The sequence below is a fragment of the Mastacembelus armatus genome, chromosome 15 (assembly GCF_900324485.2).
Source record: "Mastacembelus armatus chromosome 15, fMasArm1.2, whole genome shotgun sequence".
Lineage (NCBI taxonomy): Eukaryota > Metazoa > Chordata > Actinopteri > Synbranchiformes > Mastacembelidae > Mastacembelus > Mastacembelus armatus.
Genome location: NC_046647.1, coordinates 21,819,708 through 21,837,187, shown reverse-complemented (window position 1 = coordinate 21,837,187; position 17,480 = coordinate 21,819,708). Strand labels below are relative to the sequence as shown.

At 44.7% G+C, this 17,480-nt stretch overlaps 2 protein-coding genes across 2 annotated transcripts; one reads left to right on the top strand and one right to left on the bottom strand.

Annotated features, from left to right (window-relative positions):
- The first annotated feature begins 258 nt into the window (after nt 1-258).
- ppp2r5d (protein phosphatase 2, regulatory subunit B', delta) lies at nt 259-13,994 on the top strand. The gene is made up of 17 exons (XM_026308980.1): nt 259-379; nt 1,590-1,670; nt 2,490-2,667; nt 4,052-4,251; nt 4,390-4,500; nt 4,867-4,959; nt 5,068-5,198; nt 5,335-5,394; nt 5,526-5,634; nt 5,715-5,768; nt 6,062-6,232; nt 7,004-7,131; nt 8,241-8,342; nt 8,486-8,558; nt 9,045-9,092; nt 9,316-9,426; nt 10,135-13,994. Exons 1-17 carry the CDS (start codon nt 353-355, stop codon nt 10,270-10,272), a joined length of 1,815 nt encoding a protein of 604 aa, XP_026164765.1. The 5' UTR covers nt 259-352; the 3' UTR covers nt 10,273-13,994.
- Nucleotides 13,883-17,332, bottom strand: mea1 (male-enhanced antigen 1). Its single transcript, XM_026308982.1, has 4 exons — nt 17,067-17,332; nt 16,144-16,520; nt 15,869-15,977; nt 13,883-15,553 (listed from the first exon to the last, which is right to left on the bottom strand). Exons 2-4 carry the CDS (start codon nt 16,501-16,503, stop codon nt 15,372-15,374), a joined length of 651 nt encoding a protein of 216 aa, XP_026164767.1. The 5' UTR covers nt 16,504-16,520; nt 17,067-17,332; the 3' UTR covers nt 13,883-15,371.
- Nucleotides 17,333-17,480: the final 148 nt, after the last annotated feature.

Below are 17,480 nucleotides of genomic sequence, written 5' to 3'. Positions count from 1 at the left end.
TAGACGCTAGCCACCTGGTTCGGTGTTGAAGGGGAGATCTGAGAGCCGGACCTGGCAGTAGTTGCCCCGGTGGTCTGACAGAGGTGGGTACCTTGAGGTTGGAGGTGTTTTGTTGCTGGGGTAGACTGGAGTCCTGCCTCACCTCCCCAGAGCCTCACCCTCGGCTACAAACTCACACAGCCAATCACAAAAATCCGTACACTCGTCGCTAGGTAGATGTGCACGGCAGCAGCCAATCGGATTTCTCCGGGCAGGGAACGGGCGCAGAGCGAAGACGGACCGAGTGACAGAGTCTGAAACCGGGAAAGGACGTCACGGAGTCTCCGTGAAAAAGCCCCGCAATACAGTCAAGATGCCGAACAAAACCAAGAAGGAAAAGGTGAGCTTGTACATTCGTGCAGCATGGCCCATTTTATATTTTAATAACAGCGGGCGCCTTTGAAAGCGCAGGTGAAGACATGAGACGCTAACGTTGTGTTTTCTCGAGTAACGGTTAGCGGCTAGCTACCTCGCTAAGGCCGCTAGCAGAGGGTTGCTAAGCTAACAGCTAGTTGTACCGCTCTGGCATCGGTAGAAAGCGGAGTGTCCGGTTGTCTCCTCGGTGCCCGCCGATTTATCGCTTTATTTGGCGAAACTACCCGAGTTTGCACGGGGAGGTGAGATATTAGCTGCTGGGAGCATTCTTGCTAACTAAGCTAGCGGAGCTCCGTGTTCCCATTAATTATTCATTCCGCTGAAAACGCGCTGTGCTCGGTAGAAAGTGCGTTGGCTGCGTGGACCGTGGATGGTTCGTTACGCGTGACTTTCATCAAACATGCGGTAATTGATGCTGCTAGACCAGACTGAGTCCGCTGGTTTTCCGGTGAGAACGTCAGGCAGGACGTGGGAACCCCGTGTCTTCATCGGTGTGTCCAGGTTTTCAACTGTGACACACCTGGGTGACGTTGTCACTCAGCCGAAAGTTTTAAAAGCATCGAGTTCACTGTCAGAAGATACGAGGACTCTGAGCCATCACTTTGCCAAGTCTCAGTCCTGATCCTCCACCTCCCTCCGTACAGGACCAGAAAATAAAACCAGGTTTCTGTGAGCAGTTACCCATTTCTTCAACTGCTCATAGCTCAGTAATGAAAGTTATTGTTCCCTGCAGCCCATCAGTCCATGAAATTTGCCTGTAATGTTGCTTTTTATCTTTTAAAGGAAAATGCCAAAGAAATAGCAACAGGTCAGGACAGATTAATGGGGTGGGTCAGAAACCTGGTTTTATGTCCACTGTATTCAATTAGTGAAAAATTACTCTGACTTATTGTCTTTTTGAGTAAATAGAGTCCCATCTGTCAATTTATTGTTTTTGTCAAATAAACTGAATTTCCTTCAGTCAAATAACACAAGACATGTAGCAATTTTTGTTTTTTTGACATTTTGAAGACTGATGAGTTAATGGACACAATAATTGGTTGATTAATAATAGATACAGTTGCTAGATGATGTCCTATCTGAATTATTCACCATTTTAAATATAGAAAAATTACAGTTGTTTTTTATGTCTTGGTGTTAAATACCGGTTCCACTTTTCTTGTGTGTGTTGACAGGAAACAACTAAATCTGCTAAAAGCAGCTCGAAGAATAGCAACAGCAGCGGGAAAGATGCCGCCACAGAGAACTCTGACGAGGTCAGTGTGTGCGTGCGTAATGTTTGATTAGTGTAATATGATTTTAAAAGTCTTACATTATCAAAATGTTGTGGATGAGCCATAACACAGTGCGTACGTACCCCAATGACAGCGCCGTGCCACAGCCAGCCTATAAATTGCTTTTTATCAATAGCTGTTCTGAGCCCTGCAGCCCCAGGATCCAGTTTAGTGCCGCAATAATGTGCTACAGGACAGTCTGACTCATTCAAATCACACAACAACATATTGTCTGATGTTTGTATTCAGGTCTGTGCAGGACAGACAGTGAAATGTAGAGCTGAATTAAATGGATCTGTTTGTAAAATTAAACAGAGTTAAGACAGTTAAGTCTTTAGTGGAAGTTTCTGTCTTTCTGCCAGTGTTTCCACTGACTCTGATTGAGGTTTTCTCTGTTTGTACTGCAGGAAATGATTGCTGTCATTATTCATTCATCTGGATTAATTGGTCAAAATATGTTCTATCTATACATTATCAGAAAATAGTGAAAGGTGCCACATATAATGTCCCAAAGCCTAAGTTGCTGTATTGAGTTTTTTCGTTGACAGAGTAACACCTGTAAAGACAAAGTAACACACTGCGCTTTATCAGATTGTGTTGAGCATTTGTTTTTTGCCATTTTTAGGCTAACAATTGAAGAAATAATCACAGGCCTGTTCAGTAATGGTCTTTAAGTGCAGATTCTTTGGGTCGGTTTTAACACAACTACAACTCCCAGGATGCATCAGTGAGGGGAATTTTAACTGGCACTCTGTTAAAAAAAAAAAAACTTTTCTAACTTTAAAATATGTGTGTGTTCAGTCCCAGCAGCAGCAGAGTGGCAATAAGCGCCCCAGTAACAGCACGCCTCCTCCCACTCAGCTCAATAAGATCAAATACTCTGGAGGACCTCAGCTGGTGAAGAAGGAGCGGCGCCAGAGCTCATCTCGCTTCAGTCTGACCAAGAACAGAGAGCTGCAGAAACTGCCTGCCCTCAAAGGTGTGTTATCTAAATAACAGTTGGCTTTAGATACTAGTTGTGGTTACAGCATAATCAGTACAACAAACATCTCTGGCTTTACTCACAGTTCAGTCTTCAGCACTGAAGAGTCAGTTTTCTTCTGAGGGCTCAGACCTGCAAGCTCCTCCTACAGGACAGGTGTTGGAGCCTGATCTTTGATTGCCTGTCTGTCTGTTTGTCACGGAGAAGCAACAGGTTCTGTGTTTCTGTTTTCACACTCAGCTTCATCGATTCCCACTCAATATTTAGATTCAGTTAAATAGCGAAAGGTCAGAAACCAGATCCCGGTCTGGTTTCTGTGTGAGCCACTGCAGGTAGAGCTGGTTTCCATGGTGACATCCATATTTCAGGTGTGTGATCAGAGCATGATTCAGCCGTCTGGTGCTCCATGTACACCCTGCAGGCTCTCACTCTGCTCTGACAAGTTTAACAAGGAATATGTGATTATTGATTATTTAGATTGTTATGAGACCTGACCGGCAGGGGTTTTCATTCTGATACTGCTCTGAGTATTTACAGCCTTTCATTTTTATTTTACATTATCAAACTCAGAATGTGGAAAAGTGTGTTTTTGACATTGGACCAAATTTTGCAAGACTTAGTGATCCAGGTAAAGCTGATTATTGTAATGTACTTTTTTATACTCATTTACTTCAGTCGTGTTTTTATGGGAAAATGTTGAGACAAAATGGTCCCGCTTGGCCTCTGTTGGTTCCATGTTGGAGTTTTTTCTCTCATCGGGTCGAATTGATCACACTGGAATAAAACCACAGAAGAAAGGGCAGCGTGGTCAGAACTGATGGGAGAACAGTGAGTGAGCGCGTTGTGTTGTGGGAGATAACGGAGCGGCTCTTCCATCACTGCTGGTTTCTGCCTCTTCCATCCACCTGATATGGGGAAGTGCAGCTTTAATGAGACCTGGCCTGGAAACATTCAGAGTTTGGTTGGGGCCTGTTAAACACAACCAACTGGAAGCTGCTGCACCATGTGCAGTAAAACACTGACACGAGGAGCTTTGGGTATAAAGACACTGAAGTCGGCCGTTAAAGGCTCCAGCAAACGGCACCATCCAACTCTGTTGTTGTGTGTTAACATGGGGAGCTGCACCAAGCACCTCCCACTGGGCAGCAGCTCCTGCAGCAGAGAAACATTTCAGGCCCTTCACACTTTCCCCCAGTGTGGATGTGAAACAGGCCGTAACGTTCGGAGCAGTCTGAAAACATCTGAGGTTTAAATCCATCGTTACCACTGCTCATCATGAAGCATAGGGTCCTGGAGATGAGAGGAGCAGAGGGAGGTTTGTGTAGAGAAAGGTTCGTGTCTTCTTCTGTGGTATTAACTGTGCCCTCTGCTTCCTGGACAGATGCTCCTCCGATGGAACGTGAGGAACTGTTTGTTCAGAAGCTGCGTCAGTGCTGCGTGCTGTTCGACTTCATCAGCGATCCTCTCAGTGACCTCAAATATAAAGAGGTGAAGCGGGCGGGCCTGAACGAGATGGTCGAGTACATCACACATAACAGTGACGTGGTGACCGAGTCCATTTACCCTGAGGCCGTCATCATGGTGAGAAAACACACCAGGAACCTGCTCCTGTTTTCGTGACACATGAATGAATTGATCATTAAAATTCTCGTCGGTTGTGGGCACACACTGAGAGTGTGATGGACACAACTGTTAAGTTGTGTTTGTGTGTTGGTTCAGTTTTCAGTGAACTTGTTCCGGACTCTTCCTCCGTCCTCCAACCCAACGGGAGCAGAGTTTGATCCTGAGGAGGACGAACCGACGCTGGAGGCTGCCTGGCCTCACCTGCAGGTACACCGCTGACCCTGTGTGAAGGAGCAGGGTCCCCTGAACACACACATCACTCAGCAACCTGTAACATCTGTGAAACAGGCTAACAGTCAAGTTTTACTAACATTAGAGAAAACATAGGGGAAGTTGTTTAGTTAAATGTTTCAGACTGAAATATATGACAAAGATGAGGTTTTGGACACAGGTCCAGCTCGGATCACGTGGATTCAGTGGTAATCAGGTGTACTTCACCTCATGTTGCCTATGTGTAAAGGATCATATTTAAGTAGAGGTTTCCACTAGAAACTTGAGGACAGACACTGTCGGTGGTGAGTCTCAGATGGATGTGGTGTATTTCCAGACACCACCATGTGTTTGTCTCCACAGCTGGTGTACGAGTTCTTCCTCCGCTTCCTGGAGTCCCCAGACTTCCAGCCAAACATCGCCAAAAAATACATCGACCAAAAGTTTGTACTGTCGGTAAGATCTCGCCTCCGAGGCTGCAAACACCAAACACACAAAACAAACACACGAGCTTCTGTCAGTGTTCACACATGAGTCTGACTGAGTTTCTTCACCGTGCTGAAGCTGCTGGAGCTGTTCGACAGCGAGGACCCCAGAGAGAGGGACTTCCTGAAGACCATCCTCCACCGCATCTATGGCAAGTTCCTGGGCCTCCGCGCCTACATCCGCCGCCAGATCAACAACATCTTCTACAGGTCAGAACCAACACAGAAACACATCTGCAGAACCTGCACAACCAGAGACACAAAGACACAGAGTGAAAGAACAGAAAAGCCAGATGCAGCTCAGCCAGTGTTCCCAGTTTGTCTAACTGGTGTTGTTGTTCTGCAGATTTATCTATGAGACAGAACATCACAACGGCATAGCGGAACTACTGGAGATACTGGGGAGGTAACAAACACACAGAGACACACACAGAAGGACACACACAGTTTCATCTGCTTTAGGTAACTCTCTCTCTCTCTCTCTCTCTCTCCCTCTCTCCCTCTCTCCCTCTCTCCCTCTCTCCCTCTCTCTGTCAGTATTATCAATGGCTTTGCTTTACCACTGAAAGAAGAACACAAGATGTTTCTGATCCGAGTTCTTCTTCCGCTTCACAAAGTCAAGTCTCTGAGCGTGTACCACCCACAGGTGAGAGCTCATCAGTCATGTGTCTGTGTCGTCATGTGACCAATCACCTCTAAAACCAGCTGCTTGCTGTCTGTCATCAGCTGGCGTACTGCGTGGTGCAGTTCCTGGAGAAGGACAGCAGTCTTACAGAGCCGGTGAGTCTGAGGTCCTTCCTGTTTCCATGACAACACTGTGAAGTTGTGCTGCTGATGCTGTTTCCATGGTAATGGACACAGGGTGGACACATTAATAAAAACATCTGTCACAGTGAAACTTTGCTCACAATTTAACTTTCATTAAACTGGAGGTAGATAGAGCAGCAGATGAAATCACAGATTTAAACTTCTCAATGAAGGAGGATCTGCAGCCAGAATAATAAAAACTCCCAGCACAGTCCAGGACAGCTGCTGTTAGATCCTGTAATTTGACTTCCTGTCGGCCTCTGCAGGTGATCATGGGTCTGCTGAAGTTCTGGCCAAAGACTCACAGTCCGAAGGAGGTGATGTTCCTGAATGAGCTGGAGGAGATCCTGGATGTCATTGAGCCATCAGAGTTTGTTAAAGTCCAGGAGCCGCTCTTCAGACAGCTTGCCAAATGTGTCTCCAGCCCACACTTCCAGGTAACACTACAAGAAGCTAAACCTGAACCTCAGATTACAATCACAACTACAGATCACAACCTAGAGCTAGATCCAGGTCCAGAACCTACACAATCACTTGACCCTAAACAGTGCTGATGGAAAATTAGCAGCAGATTTCCTAAAGCTTTCTGAAGGATTTCACATAGTTATAGTGTGTGGAGATCACTTAAAGAGTGCATTGAGAAAGTATTCAGACCCCCTTCACTAATTTCAGTTTTGTTATTTTGCAGCCTGATACCACAATTGTCTAAAAAAAAATGTTTCTCTTTTGGAAAAACAGAATTTATTCCTAGAATTCAGTTTTCACTTTGTCATGATGTGGTACTGAATGTAGATTAGTGAGAAAAAAATGAATTTAAATAATTGTAGTATCAGCCTGCAACATAAATAATATAGAAATAAATAAGTGAAGGGGGTGTGAATACTTACTCTGAATGCATGTTTATGTCTATTCTAAGAGCCCAGCCTGAGCAGAAGACCTGTAGCCTGAACTCCTGATTGGTTCATTTAATGAGGAACAGGGTTTGATTGGCCACCATCATTAGCTGATTGAGGTCTCAGATGGGCTAAGAAACTCTTCTATGAGTAGGTCATGATGTTCCTCCACCTGAAAAAATAGTGCCCTGTTGCTAAGCAACATGTTCTGAAAGGACCAGATGATCCAGGTTTGCTTTGCATCCTGAGGGATACACTGGGCTGCATAATCTCTGATGATGCCAATGGTGTGTATGTGCTTACGTGTGTGTGTAGGTGGCAGAGAGAGCTCTGTATTACTGGAATAACGAGTACATCATGAGTCTGATCAGTGACAACGCTGCCAAGATCCTTCCCATCATGTTCCCGGCGCTCTACAAGAATTCCAAGAGCCACTGGAACAAGTAACACACGCACACACACACACACACACACACACACCAGTGATAAATTCTCCAATAAAAACTATAACAAAAAAACCCACTTCCCTAATTTTCAAAATGAAAACAAGAGTAAAAGTAAATAAAAAGCAACACTTGGAAACAACAACAAATTAACAATTTTCATAAGTCAGTAAATGCTGAACATGAAAAAGACAAATGGATGAAGTAATCAGAGTCTTATTGTGTGACCTGCAGCATGTGGGGAATCACAAACTGCAGCTGCTCATCAGTGAAACCAAATCTCTGCTGTTCAGACACCGATTCAGCTGCTTGATCTGTTGCTGCCATTAATAAGAAGCATCTTCCCTTCAGGAAAGTTCTGTCTCTGTGGTTGGACATTAGAGCTTTTTGGAAGAAATTTATCTACAATTACTGAGAATCAGATGAGATTCAGGGGTGGGGACTGAGAGCCACTGCCATGCTTGTTTTCCAGCTATCCCTGCCTTAACACTGTTGTTACCTGGAACAGGTGTGTTTTGCCAGTCAGGACCTGGAAAGTACCATTTCACTTCGTCTTCTGCCACCTCACCCTCATCTGACATGATATTCTCCAGCTTCTGATTGGCTGAACACACCTGATCCAGGTAATCAGCAGCCTGTGGGACTGGGATAGCTGATAAACAAATAGGACGGTGGCCCTCGAGGACCATGGGTTGGCTATTGTTGCTTTAGGTGTTGGCTAAAGGGATGTATGAAACTAACAAAAGATAGTGACTAAGATTAGATTCCAGTGTTAATATTCATTTGAACAAAGACCAACACTGGATCAAACACTGACACAGAGTTTAGTTCAACTCCATGGAACATGTCGGCATGTTGTGAATCCTGTCACAGCAGCAAATGAAAATCCTAAGTGAGACATGAATCCCTGCTGGTGCAAACGCATTGAGCTGTGGATGGAAACACCAATACCCATCCATACAGGACCAATACCCCACATGCAGAGCCGGTGTTCAATAGTGACACTCTGAGCTGCTGCTGGGCTGAATTAATTTGCTTCCTGTGAATGTACAGTGCTCTTTTATGGAGGCAGAAACATCATTAGTGACCAAACTCCTCCTCTTCCTCAGGACGATCCACGGCCTGATCTACAACGCCCTGAAGCTCTTCATGGAGATGAACCAGAAGCTGTTTGATGACTGCACGCAGCAGTACAAGGCTGAGAAGCAGAAGTAATACACAGCCACCCAGCACACACAAACCAGTCTGGGCTATGTTCTGTCACAAAACCTGGTTTGTTGATACCAAACCTACTAAAAACACCACTGCCAAACAGTTCCTTCATGAAATGTGTGTGTGTTTCTGTTTCCTGTAGAGAGAAGTACAAGCTAAAGGAGAGGGAGGAGATCTGGCACAAGATAGAAGAGCTGGCCAGGCAGAACCCACAGGTACAGAACCCACAGATCTGACACCATGCCCATACACGATGTGTTCAGGATTAAGTTCTCCCGTTTTGAGGTCAGTGCATCATAGCTGACGTTTCCTCCAGGTGACACAGATGAAAACCAGCCGTCACTGGGAAAAGTTGAATATTAAACACTGAGTTTGACTTGGAAAGATTCTGATTTCCAGTTTCAACTGGCCTGAAGCTCCAGAGGACTCATGGAGAAACTGTCAGATGAGCAGTGTCTTGACTTCAAATCGAGCTGGAGTACTTTGTTCCAACTTTTAACAAACTGTTCCAGTCTCACGTTAAACCTGATGTGTACTGTTGTGTACCGATAGTTTTGTACTTTTAGCTGTTTTTAATGTGAAGCTCTGTAAGTGCAGCCTGTCATCAGCTGCTGTACTCGGCCTGGAACCTGAATCCTGATGACACATTAGCTTCTGTCTGTTTGATCCTTTTAACAAACTGCGTCTGTCCTGTCTTTCAGAGCAACAAGCTCCACCCCCTGCGTCCTGGACTCCACCCGCAGGAAGAGGTCAGTCTGAATAACCAATCACATGTTGTACTTCTCATTCATGTCTGTAGACTTTGGAGTTTAACCATCATTTCTTTATTTCACTTAAATTATTTGTAATATTAAAATGTTTTCCTACAAACATTTTTCTTAGTTTCGGTCAACATGTGGCTCAACCGTGTTGTTTACCTGTTGTTGTTGTTGTTGTTGTTGTTGGTGTGTTACCTCTTCTGTGTGTATGCAGTACATGCTATACAGTGACAGTTCTGTGGCCGTGTACTCGATGGAAACTGAGACTCCAACAGCTGAAGACATCCAGCTGCTGAAGAAGACTGTGGAGAGCGAGGCCTCACAGGTACTGTGACGGGACTGCACCATGTGACTGGTCACTCAATTGGTTACTCAAACACTGTCTGCTGTTAATGTGAATATTCCATAGAAAGGTGAATGTTAATACTGTTTTAGCCAGAAGAGCCATTTATTTCACTGAAATAAAATAAAATAACTTCACTCTTAACTGATGCACATTTTTCAGAGCTGGATAAAACACTAAAGCAGATCCTGATGTCTGGTTATGCATTAAGCTACAGTTGACCTCCACAGCACAATTATTACTGCGTGCAGATAGAGTTGGATCTGATCCCAGATCACCTGAATGTTGTTTTTTTTTTTCACATTTGTGAGCAAGAAGTAAAAGCTTCATCAGACTCTTGGTCCCTGCTCTGTGTCTCTGTGGTGAGGCTTCAGGTTTTAGTCCCTGCTCTGTGTCTCTGTGGTGAGGCTTCAGGTTTTAGTCCCTGCTCTGTCTCTCTGTGGTGAGGCTTCAGGATTTAGTCCCTGCTCTGTGTCTCTGTGGTGAGGCTTCAGGTTTTAGTCCCTGCTCTGTGTCTCTGTGGTGAGGCTTCAGGTTTTAGTCCCTGCTCTGTGTCTCTGTGGTGAGGCTTCAGGTTTTAGTCCCTGCTCTGTGTCTCTGTGGTGAGGCTTCAGGTTTAGTCCCTGCTCAGTGTTGTTGTGTGAGGCTTTAGCCTGTGGTCTCTCAGACTGTGTCTCTGTCTGGTTTCAGGGTCTGAAGGATCTGAAGAAGGACAAGGTCTTGATGAGGAGGAAGTCAGAGCTGCCACAGGATGTGTACACCATCAAAGCTTTGGAAGCTCACAAGAGAGCCGAGGAGTACCTGACAGCCAACCAGGAGGCTCTCTGACCAGGGGAGGCGGTCCCTGCTCAGCCTGACTCCGCACCCTCCTGTCCATCTCTCTGTGGAGAAAGTTACAGCTCGTGGAGAAACTGGTCTGGGGTCCACTGCTGCATTTGAAGAATAACAACCCTCTGACCCCTGGTGGCTGATAACAAGTAGGACTCTGTAGAAGATCCATCTGTGCACGTGCTGTTAAAGTATGAGCGTTCATGTTGCACCAACACCTCCATCTGAACTGCACCACCACATGAATGCTGTCAGGTGACCTGAACGCAGCATCAGGTCCCTGAAAGCACCACCACCAGAGCTTTTCCACTGCAGGAACTCAACACCCTGTGAGTCCAGATGTAGTTCTGCTTTTGTTTCCGTCGGTTTGGGCCTCTGTCCACCCTGAACCTGATCTCTGGAAACACGGCATGTAAAAGTGAAAGTGCTCGAGGCATTCAGGGGCAGTGACCAAACACTGGATATCTCTGTTCTATTGGCTCAGCGCGTGTTGCTCATCATGCCCTTTGTTGGGGAGCAATCAGTCGATCAACAGAGAAATGATCTGCAGACGTTTTGGTAATGGATGAATTTCAGTAAAATCAGTTTAAAAAATTCCAAACAGTCCTTTCAGCTGCTCACCTGAGAGTATTTGCTGGTTTTTGTCATCATCACTATAAATATAATAATGACTTAAGACAGGTGCTTTGACAGAGGGCCTTTCCCAGTTTGTTATATTGGTTAAAAAAACAAGAAATCATCAGTAGTTTGATTATCAGCAGTAATGAAAATAAGACTCTGTAACAAGACATTTATTCGAGAATTTCCACTCTTTCATTTCCTCGGAGACTGGGACTGGATCTGACGTGTTCTGGTTTAGCCTCAGTGGAAACAGAAAGCAGAACCAAGTAGGTCCATGGTTATTACCTTCCTGTGGTGGAAAAGGCCTCATGCACTTCACCTCTGTGGCACCTGAATGCACCATCAGTGAGTTTGCTGACCTGCTCAGTTCTCCTAGAGCAGCTTCACTCCAGAGGCCCCGGCCCCTCCACCTGACCTGAACAGTCATCTGTCAGCATGGCTCTACGGTGGACTCACTGGAGCAGCTTTAGATGGACCAATTAAGACGACGAGGACAAGGAGACGCAGTGAATGTAGATGTCGAATCAGCATCCGGTAAACCCAGAAACCTGTCCGGCCACCGATACGGAAAGGTTTGGACATGATCTTTGTTTCACTCGGTGTTTGTTGTCAGTCGACCGTGATGACTTCATTTGAGTTTACTGTCAGCTCACCGTTTCAGTGTTTGTCTGTGTCCGTGACGGTGACATCAGAGATGTCAAAGGTCAAACAAATGCAAAAGTTCAGAAGAAGAAGCTGCTTCCTCTCGTCAGTGTTAGTTTTCTGAACAGATGACGTGTCTGACTGAAAACATCTGTCAAAGACACGACTGCAGGTTGTTACACTTGATCTGATGTCGACATGCGTTCCCTCCGATCTGCAGCGACGAGTTCAAAGTAAATGAAGGCCAGCACTAATAAGCAGCCAGACACACAGTTGGTGCGAGGAGCCTCACGTTACTCTGCGGCACATCGTCGTCAGTCGGGCAAGGAAAGTATTTTTCTGTTTACCTCACAATTGTCGTGACGAAAACTTTCCAGTTGAGAAGCCACTGTTTCATCTCTGCAGCGTTGTGGGTCTGAGAAGCTTTAAAAAGGTTTTCTGCAGAAGTAGAAAAACCTTTCAATTCTGAATCCAGTCCGTTAAAAAGTCTATAAAGTCTCAAATGTTTTAGTGAACATGTATTTTCCAAGTGAAAAGCTTTAACAGGGACATTTCATAAAGTCTTCAATTTGGTGATTGCTGCAGAAACTTTGAAAAAATACAAAAAGTTTTGTTCACCCAAATCTGTCAGATTGTTCCTTTTTATTTTCAATGCCAGAGTTAAAAATGATCTGCCCTTCAGTTCAACTATGAAACGTTATTATTTAAACTAAATGATTGGCCTCCTCCTAATTAAACATTCTTTAGAAAAATTGGAATGTTTGGCACCTTCAGGACATTAGTGTGTCCACTTTGTCTTCATCCTTTCTAAAATAGTCGAATATGTTGTGGAAAATTTGGAAATGTTTTTGGTCTCACGGATCATTTCAGGTAGAAACCCCGTTCAGAGGCCATGAAAGGTGGGTCTGTTTGGGTCTGTTCTGACTCACTTTCTGCACCTGTCAGACTTTTCCAGCTGTTTCCATCTGCAATGTGTGATTTGGGTGAACTGTTCCTTTTTGTACTTGGTGGACAGCAGTGGTTTTTCTTCTGCTTCATAAATGTCTGGACTCTTGGGTCAGATTCTGGGTCTGTGTGCCACATTGGTGTCCCTTCGAGCCTTCGTACCTGGAGTCCTCAGTAGTTTCTACGTTTGCTTCGTGTTTGCTTCGTGTTTTTCTGCTCCACTTTAATTTCTGACAATCAATGTGCTGTGGACCCAACGAGTCACTGACGTCAGTTCAGTGTAGTTTGTTTCCAAAAACATTTCAATATGTTACAGCTTGAGATGCAACTGAACCAAACCACAATGTATCCCAATTGACGTGTGTGCTGCTGACACAGAGCTCTAACTCGAACAGGCACATCAGCTGTTTGAATCTCAGAGCTGAAGAGATTTGTATTCTAAGTCCGTTTTTAAATGAAAAGTCAGGTCACAGATTATTGCAGCAGAAGGTTCATCACCCTCTCTGTGGACTCCCATGATCCTCCTCTACATCAGTACTGCCCGTATTTCCAAGTATTAACGTGCTGTGGAAGAAACGTGAATATCTCAGTTCAAAGTTAATTTGTGGCATTAGCTGTTTTAATGCAAACTTCCTGTCACACTTCAGTAAAACGTAATGGCTGAACAAACCAAAAATCAGATTTCATTTGTTGTTGAGCTCCAGGTGGGACCTGAGCGTTGAGCTGTTCGTCTTTTAAATAACCAGTCTTCTCATTAACTGAAGAATTTATTAACCCGTCTGACTTTGCTGCTCTGTCCTGTCCTCCAAGGAATATTCAGTGAAAGCGCAGAAACAATCATCTTCATTGTGGCTTTTACACAAATCTTGCTGTTTTCCTCTGATGTGCGAACAGGTGGCTGCTCCACCTGCAGTTATCGTTTATCCTCACGTATACAGGAGGCCACGCCCTTTGTTTACACATGTCCTCGTGTGGGTGTGTCCTTCTGAGATTCATTGTCAGAAGAGAACAGCCTCCGTATGGAACGACATTTGAAGACGTGGTTGGTTAAAGCCAAGAAGCATAATTTTACCATTTTACCGTCTGAGAAACCCGATTCACTGCGCAACCAAACCTAATGAAAAATTCTTTGAATTTTAGCACTTAAAGAAGAAGGTTTCCGATTTGTACTCCTGCCAAACCTTCAGATATATTTTGAGAATATTTACCAGATGTTTTGATTTGGTATGAGCTGTAAATAAACAGAGGGACGGAGGTTTTTTTTTTTGTTTTGTTTTGTTTTTTTTTGTTGTTTTTGTTTGTTGTTGTCCAGCTGTGACACAAGAGCAACACAAACATGAAACGGTGAAAGAAAATAAATCAAGTCCTGGCACTAAAATGATCCAAACGCTGCTTCCTGTCATCCTGTACATAGGTTGTACTTTAATTAGGTAGAGCATTACAGAGTATTAAAGTCTGATTTTGTACAGATGTTCATGTATGTACAGAACAAAATAAAAGACAAAATGAACATGTCTGATACTCATTTTTTTTTTTTTTTTTTACACACAACACAAGAACATTGGTAAAAACCAAATCAACAATTCAAATAAAGGCTTTCAGGCGGAATGTGACTTTATCCTAAATATAATATTTAACATTTTACACTGAAAAACTCAGCATGTTTTTAAGTTTCCCCCCATGTCCACAGAAACAAACAGGCAACATGCTCATTATTTTCCCGATCAGTTCATTTGTGTAACATCAGTTTGATAGTTTTGAACCACTTCCTGAACCTGATTTCTCATGAACATGTGACTCTTTACTGTCAAACTGTGCTTGTTCAGTTAACTACAGATTTTTGCACAGAAAACAGTTCATGAACCTGGGAATTGGCTTCTGTTCATCTGTTGATTGAAAACGTCGGCGGCACACGGGTGCACTAGGAGACATGTTTCTTCATTACCAAGCCCCAGACCTGAAGATTTATTAAGAACTAACAGAACTTTTTACAGCAAGGCAACTGCACGTGCAGCAGGTCTGTGCTTTGTTTACGTTTTTAATCAATCCAGGTCTGCGAAACAGACCAATGGGCTAACGCAGGCTGGAGACTGAGACATTAACACGAGTAGAGACACTTCACTGCTGGTTTGAGTCTCTACAGGAAATACTGTAAGTTTAGAAAATGACCAGACAGCAGATTACACTGACGACATGGTGTCGAGCTGTTGGTAGCTCATCACGATGAGCTCAGTTCCAGTTTAATACGTTTGTTAAAGGGCTGTGATGTAATTTAGGTGACCTGATGGACTTTAACAGGTTAACTCAACAAAACTTGCAATGTTGAGGAATAAGTGTAAAATCAGCACTTTCATTTTAAACTCTCAACAGAAACCAGATGATCCAATGAAGAAAACAGCTTCAAACTTGTTTTTCATTTCAAACAGTTGAACTGCAGTGACATTATTATTCCCTCAGCATCACCAGTCCACCTCAAATACAGCTGGACTGTGCAGCTCTAATGATGATCTTATGTGCCAATTATTTTCCTCTGTAACTTCTGAGACTACAGTGACAGTTACTGATCTTTGTCACGACTTATTTTCACTCTATATTCTAATTAATTAATTACCTCAGCTGGATGTGCAGTTATTTACTGATGTTGATGTTTATGGGGAAAATCTGGACGAGGTTTGTGACTTTAGTCCTTTACTATCTTGGTCTAATGTAAATGAGAATGTGAGTCTGATGAAATGAAAACCTTTAGTTTGAAGCCACGTCCTTCACTTTCAGATGAAACTCAAATTTCAGATAAAACTGGTCCTCTTAGCTCTTTTGCGTTTGTTCACAAAGTCGCCTCATGTTACTGTTTCCGAGCCTGCATCAGTGTTCCAGAAGTGGCCGTGGTGTGTTTAGGGGCCACTGATGTTGCCACGACGGCTGAGGCGCAGGGCACCAGCGCTCTGCCGGCTCTGCAGCGTGTGCTGGACCATGTCCTTCCACTGGTCGTCGGAGATCTCCTGAGCCCACGCCGGCACGCCGAGCGACGGCAACGCCACGGCTGCCATCGTCCTCTTCACCAGCTCCACGTGGTCTGCAGGTACAGGAAGTGATGTCAGTACATTTGATTAGTTAGAGGAGCAGTGTGAGACAGTTTCACTGTTTTCAAGATTAACTAAATAGTTTTCTATTTCTATTATTTTAAAGTTTAAGAAAAAAAATCCACAGTGAAAGCAGCTGAAAGCTCAGGGAAAACTAGTAAGTGGACCTTGAGTTGACAATTTTGTTTTTACATTTTTTTCCCCATGCAATCAACATCTTAAAAAATAAATGGTGTGTTTTTATGTAAATAGCACATTGGAAAATAGGTGACGTACAGGAGCCTGTGGGGGACATGTGGGTGTCTTACCTGCGTCCATGGGGATGGAGGCTCTGCTTCTGAGGGCCGCCGCACCCTCGGGGTCCTCCTCTTCATCACTGTCAGGGGGGGGTGCTGCAGGAAGGTGGAGACCCATTACCTGGTGGACGAGATAAAAGGAACACCGTCCCATCAGTGTCAGTAACTTTACAGATTCAGTGACCAGTAGTACTGCTGTGGTCCTGAAATAGTCCTGTCTCAGGTCTGTGTGGCACACTGAGGTGTTTCTGGTATTTCGTCCACCCATATGTAGTCACATGACTTACCTCTATCCGGTGCTGTACCTGCTGCAGCTGCTCAGCATGTGATGGCGCCTCGTCCTGCTCCGTCCCCCCATCTTCATCCTCGTCCTCCGGCAGCTCGGCCCCATTTGCTCCGTCTGGATCCTGGTTTAAAGGTTGGTAGTAATATCCTCCACTGTTCACCTCCTCCACCTCCTCTTCCTCCTCTCCATCCAGCTCCATCTCCCCCCCGTCCTCGTCCTCCTCACCACCTCCATCCCCCCCACTCCACACTGCCACCCCGGGCATCAGCGCTCCCTCTGCCGGACGCTCGTTCTCGCCCAGCTCGTCCTCGGAGCTCGGTAAGACTCTCTCTGGTCCCATCACAGAGCTCCACACTTCCATCCACAGACACAGCAGACCTGGGGGGGCAACACACAGTCACACAACAGCACCAAGGTGGATTCATCCACCACTGAAAATAGTCCCAGTCCCAGAAACCTGTGTGCAGGTGGACTGAGGAGGATGGGGGTTCCAGAAGCATCTCATGTTTACCTGTTGCACAGGTAACGATTTATATATAAACCAAACTCACTATGCTGCTCAGTTTTTCTAAATAGGAATGAACTGGGCCGAATGAGCAAAACTGGAGTCAAACCAGTTTGTGTCAGGTAAACTAACCTCAGTGTAAACAGAAACGGAACTGTGACGAGATGCTAACAGCTAACTGTCGGTTAGCTCGGCCACCCTGTACCATACAAGTGCGGTCTGTTCCAACCTGACGTGAACGTGTCTGACTTTCGGACAGGTAAGACGATGATGATGACGCTGGAGAACACCTGTAGCGGCTAACAGCTAACGGACTGCAGCTTTCTGCACGTGTCTCGTTTATTGATCTTTTTATTAAAGTTTCTCTTTTTCTTTTATTCCTGTCACAGTCCCCCCCCAGTCCTCCCCCCGTGTCTTACCTGTACCCCTGTCTGCCCCAGGTGTTAGTCGTTAGCCTCTCCTAGCTGCAGCAGCTGATCAGACGGCTGAGCGTACGTCACGACGTAACAAAACTGACGTCAGACGCAAAACATATATTTTGAAGCTTTATTAAGAAACAAAAAATTGACAGCTAAAGTCCAAGTTTGTATTCCAGAAAGCAGGTCTCCCAAACTGAACCGAACCGGTTTATGAAAAAAAAATTGACAGCACCGGGATCCGGGTCTCAAGCCGCCATCTTGTCAGTAGCCAGGTCTCTTCAAATCTGCACGTGGCGTCTTCCGGTTTTTCAGCATCCATATTTGGCTTTATTTTGAAAATACGGAGCGGATGTTGTATCATGTTTGTGAAAGCTTCATGGTAGATCAGCAGCTTCTGATCACCAATCAATAATA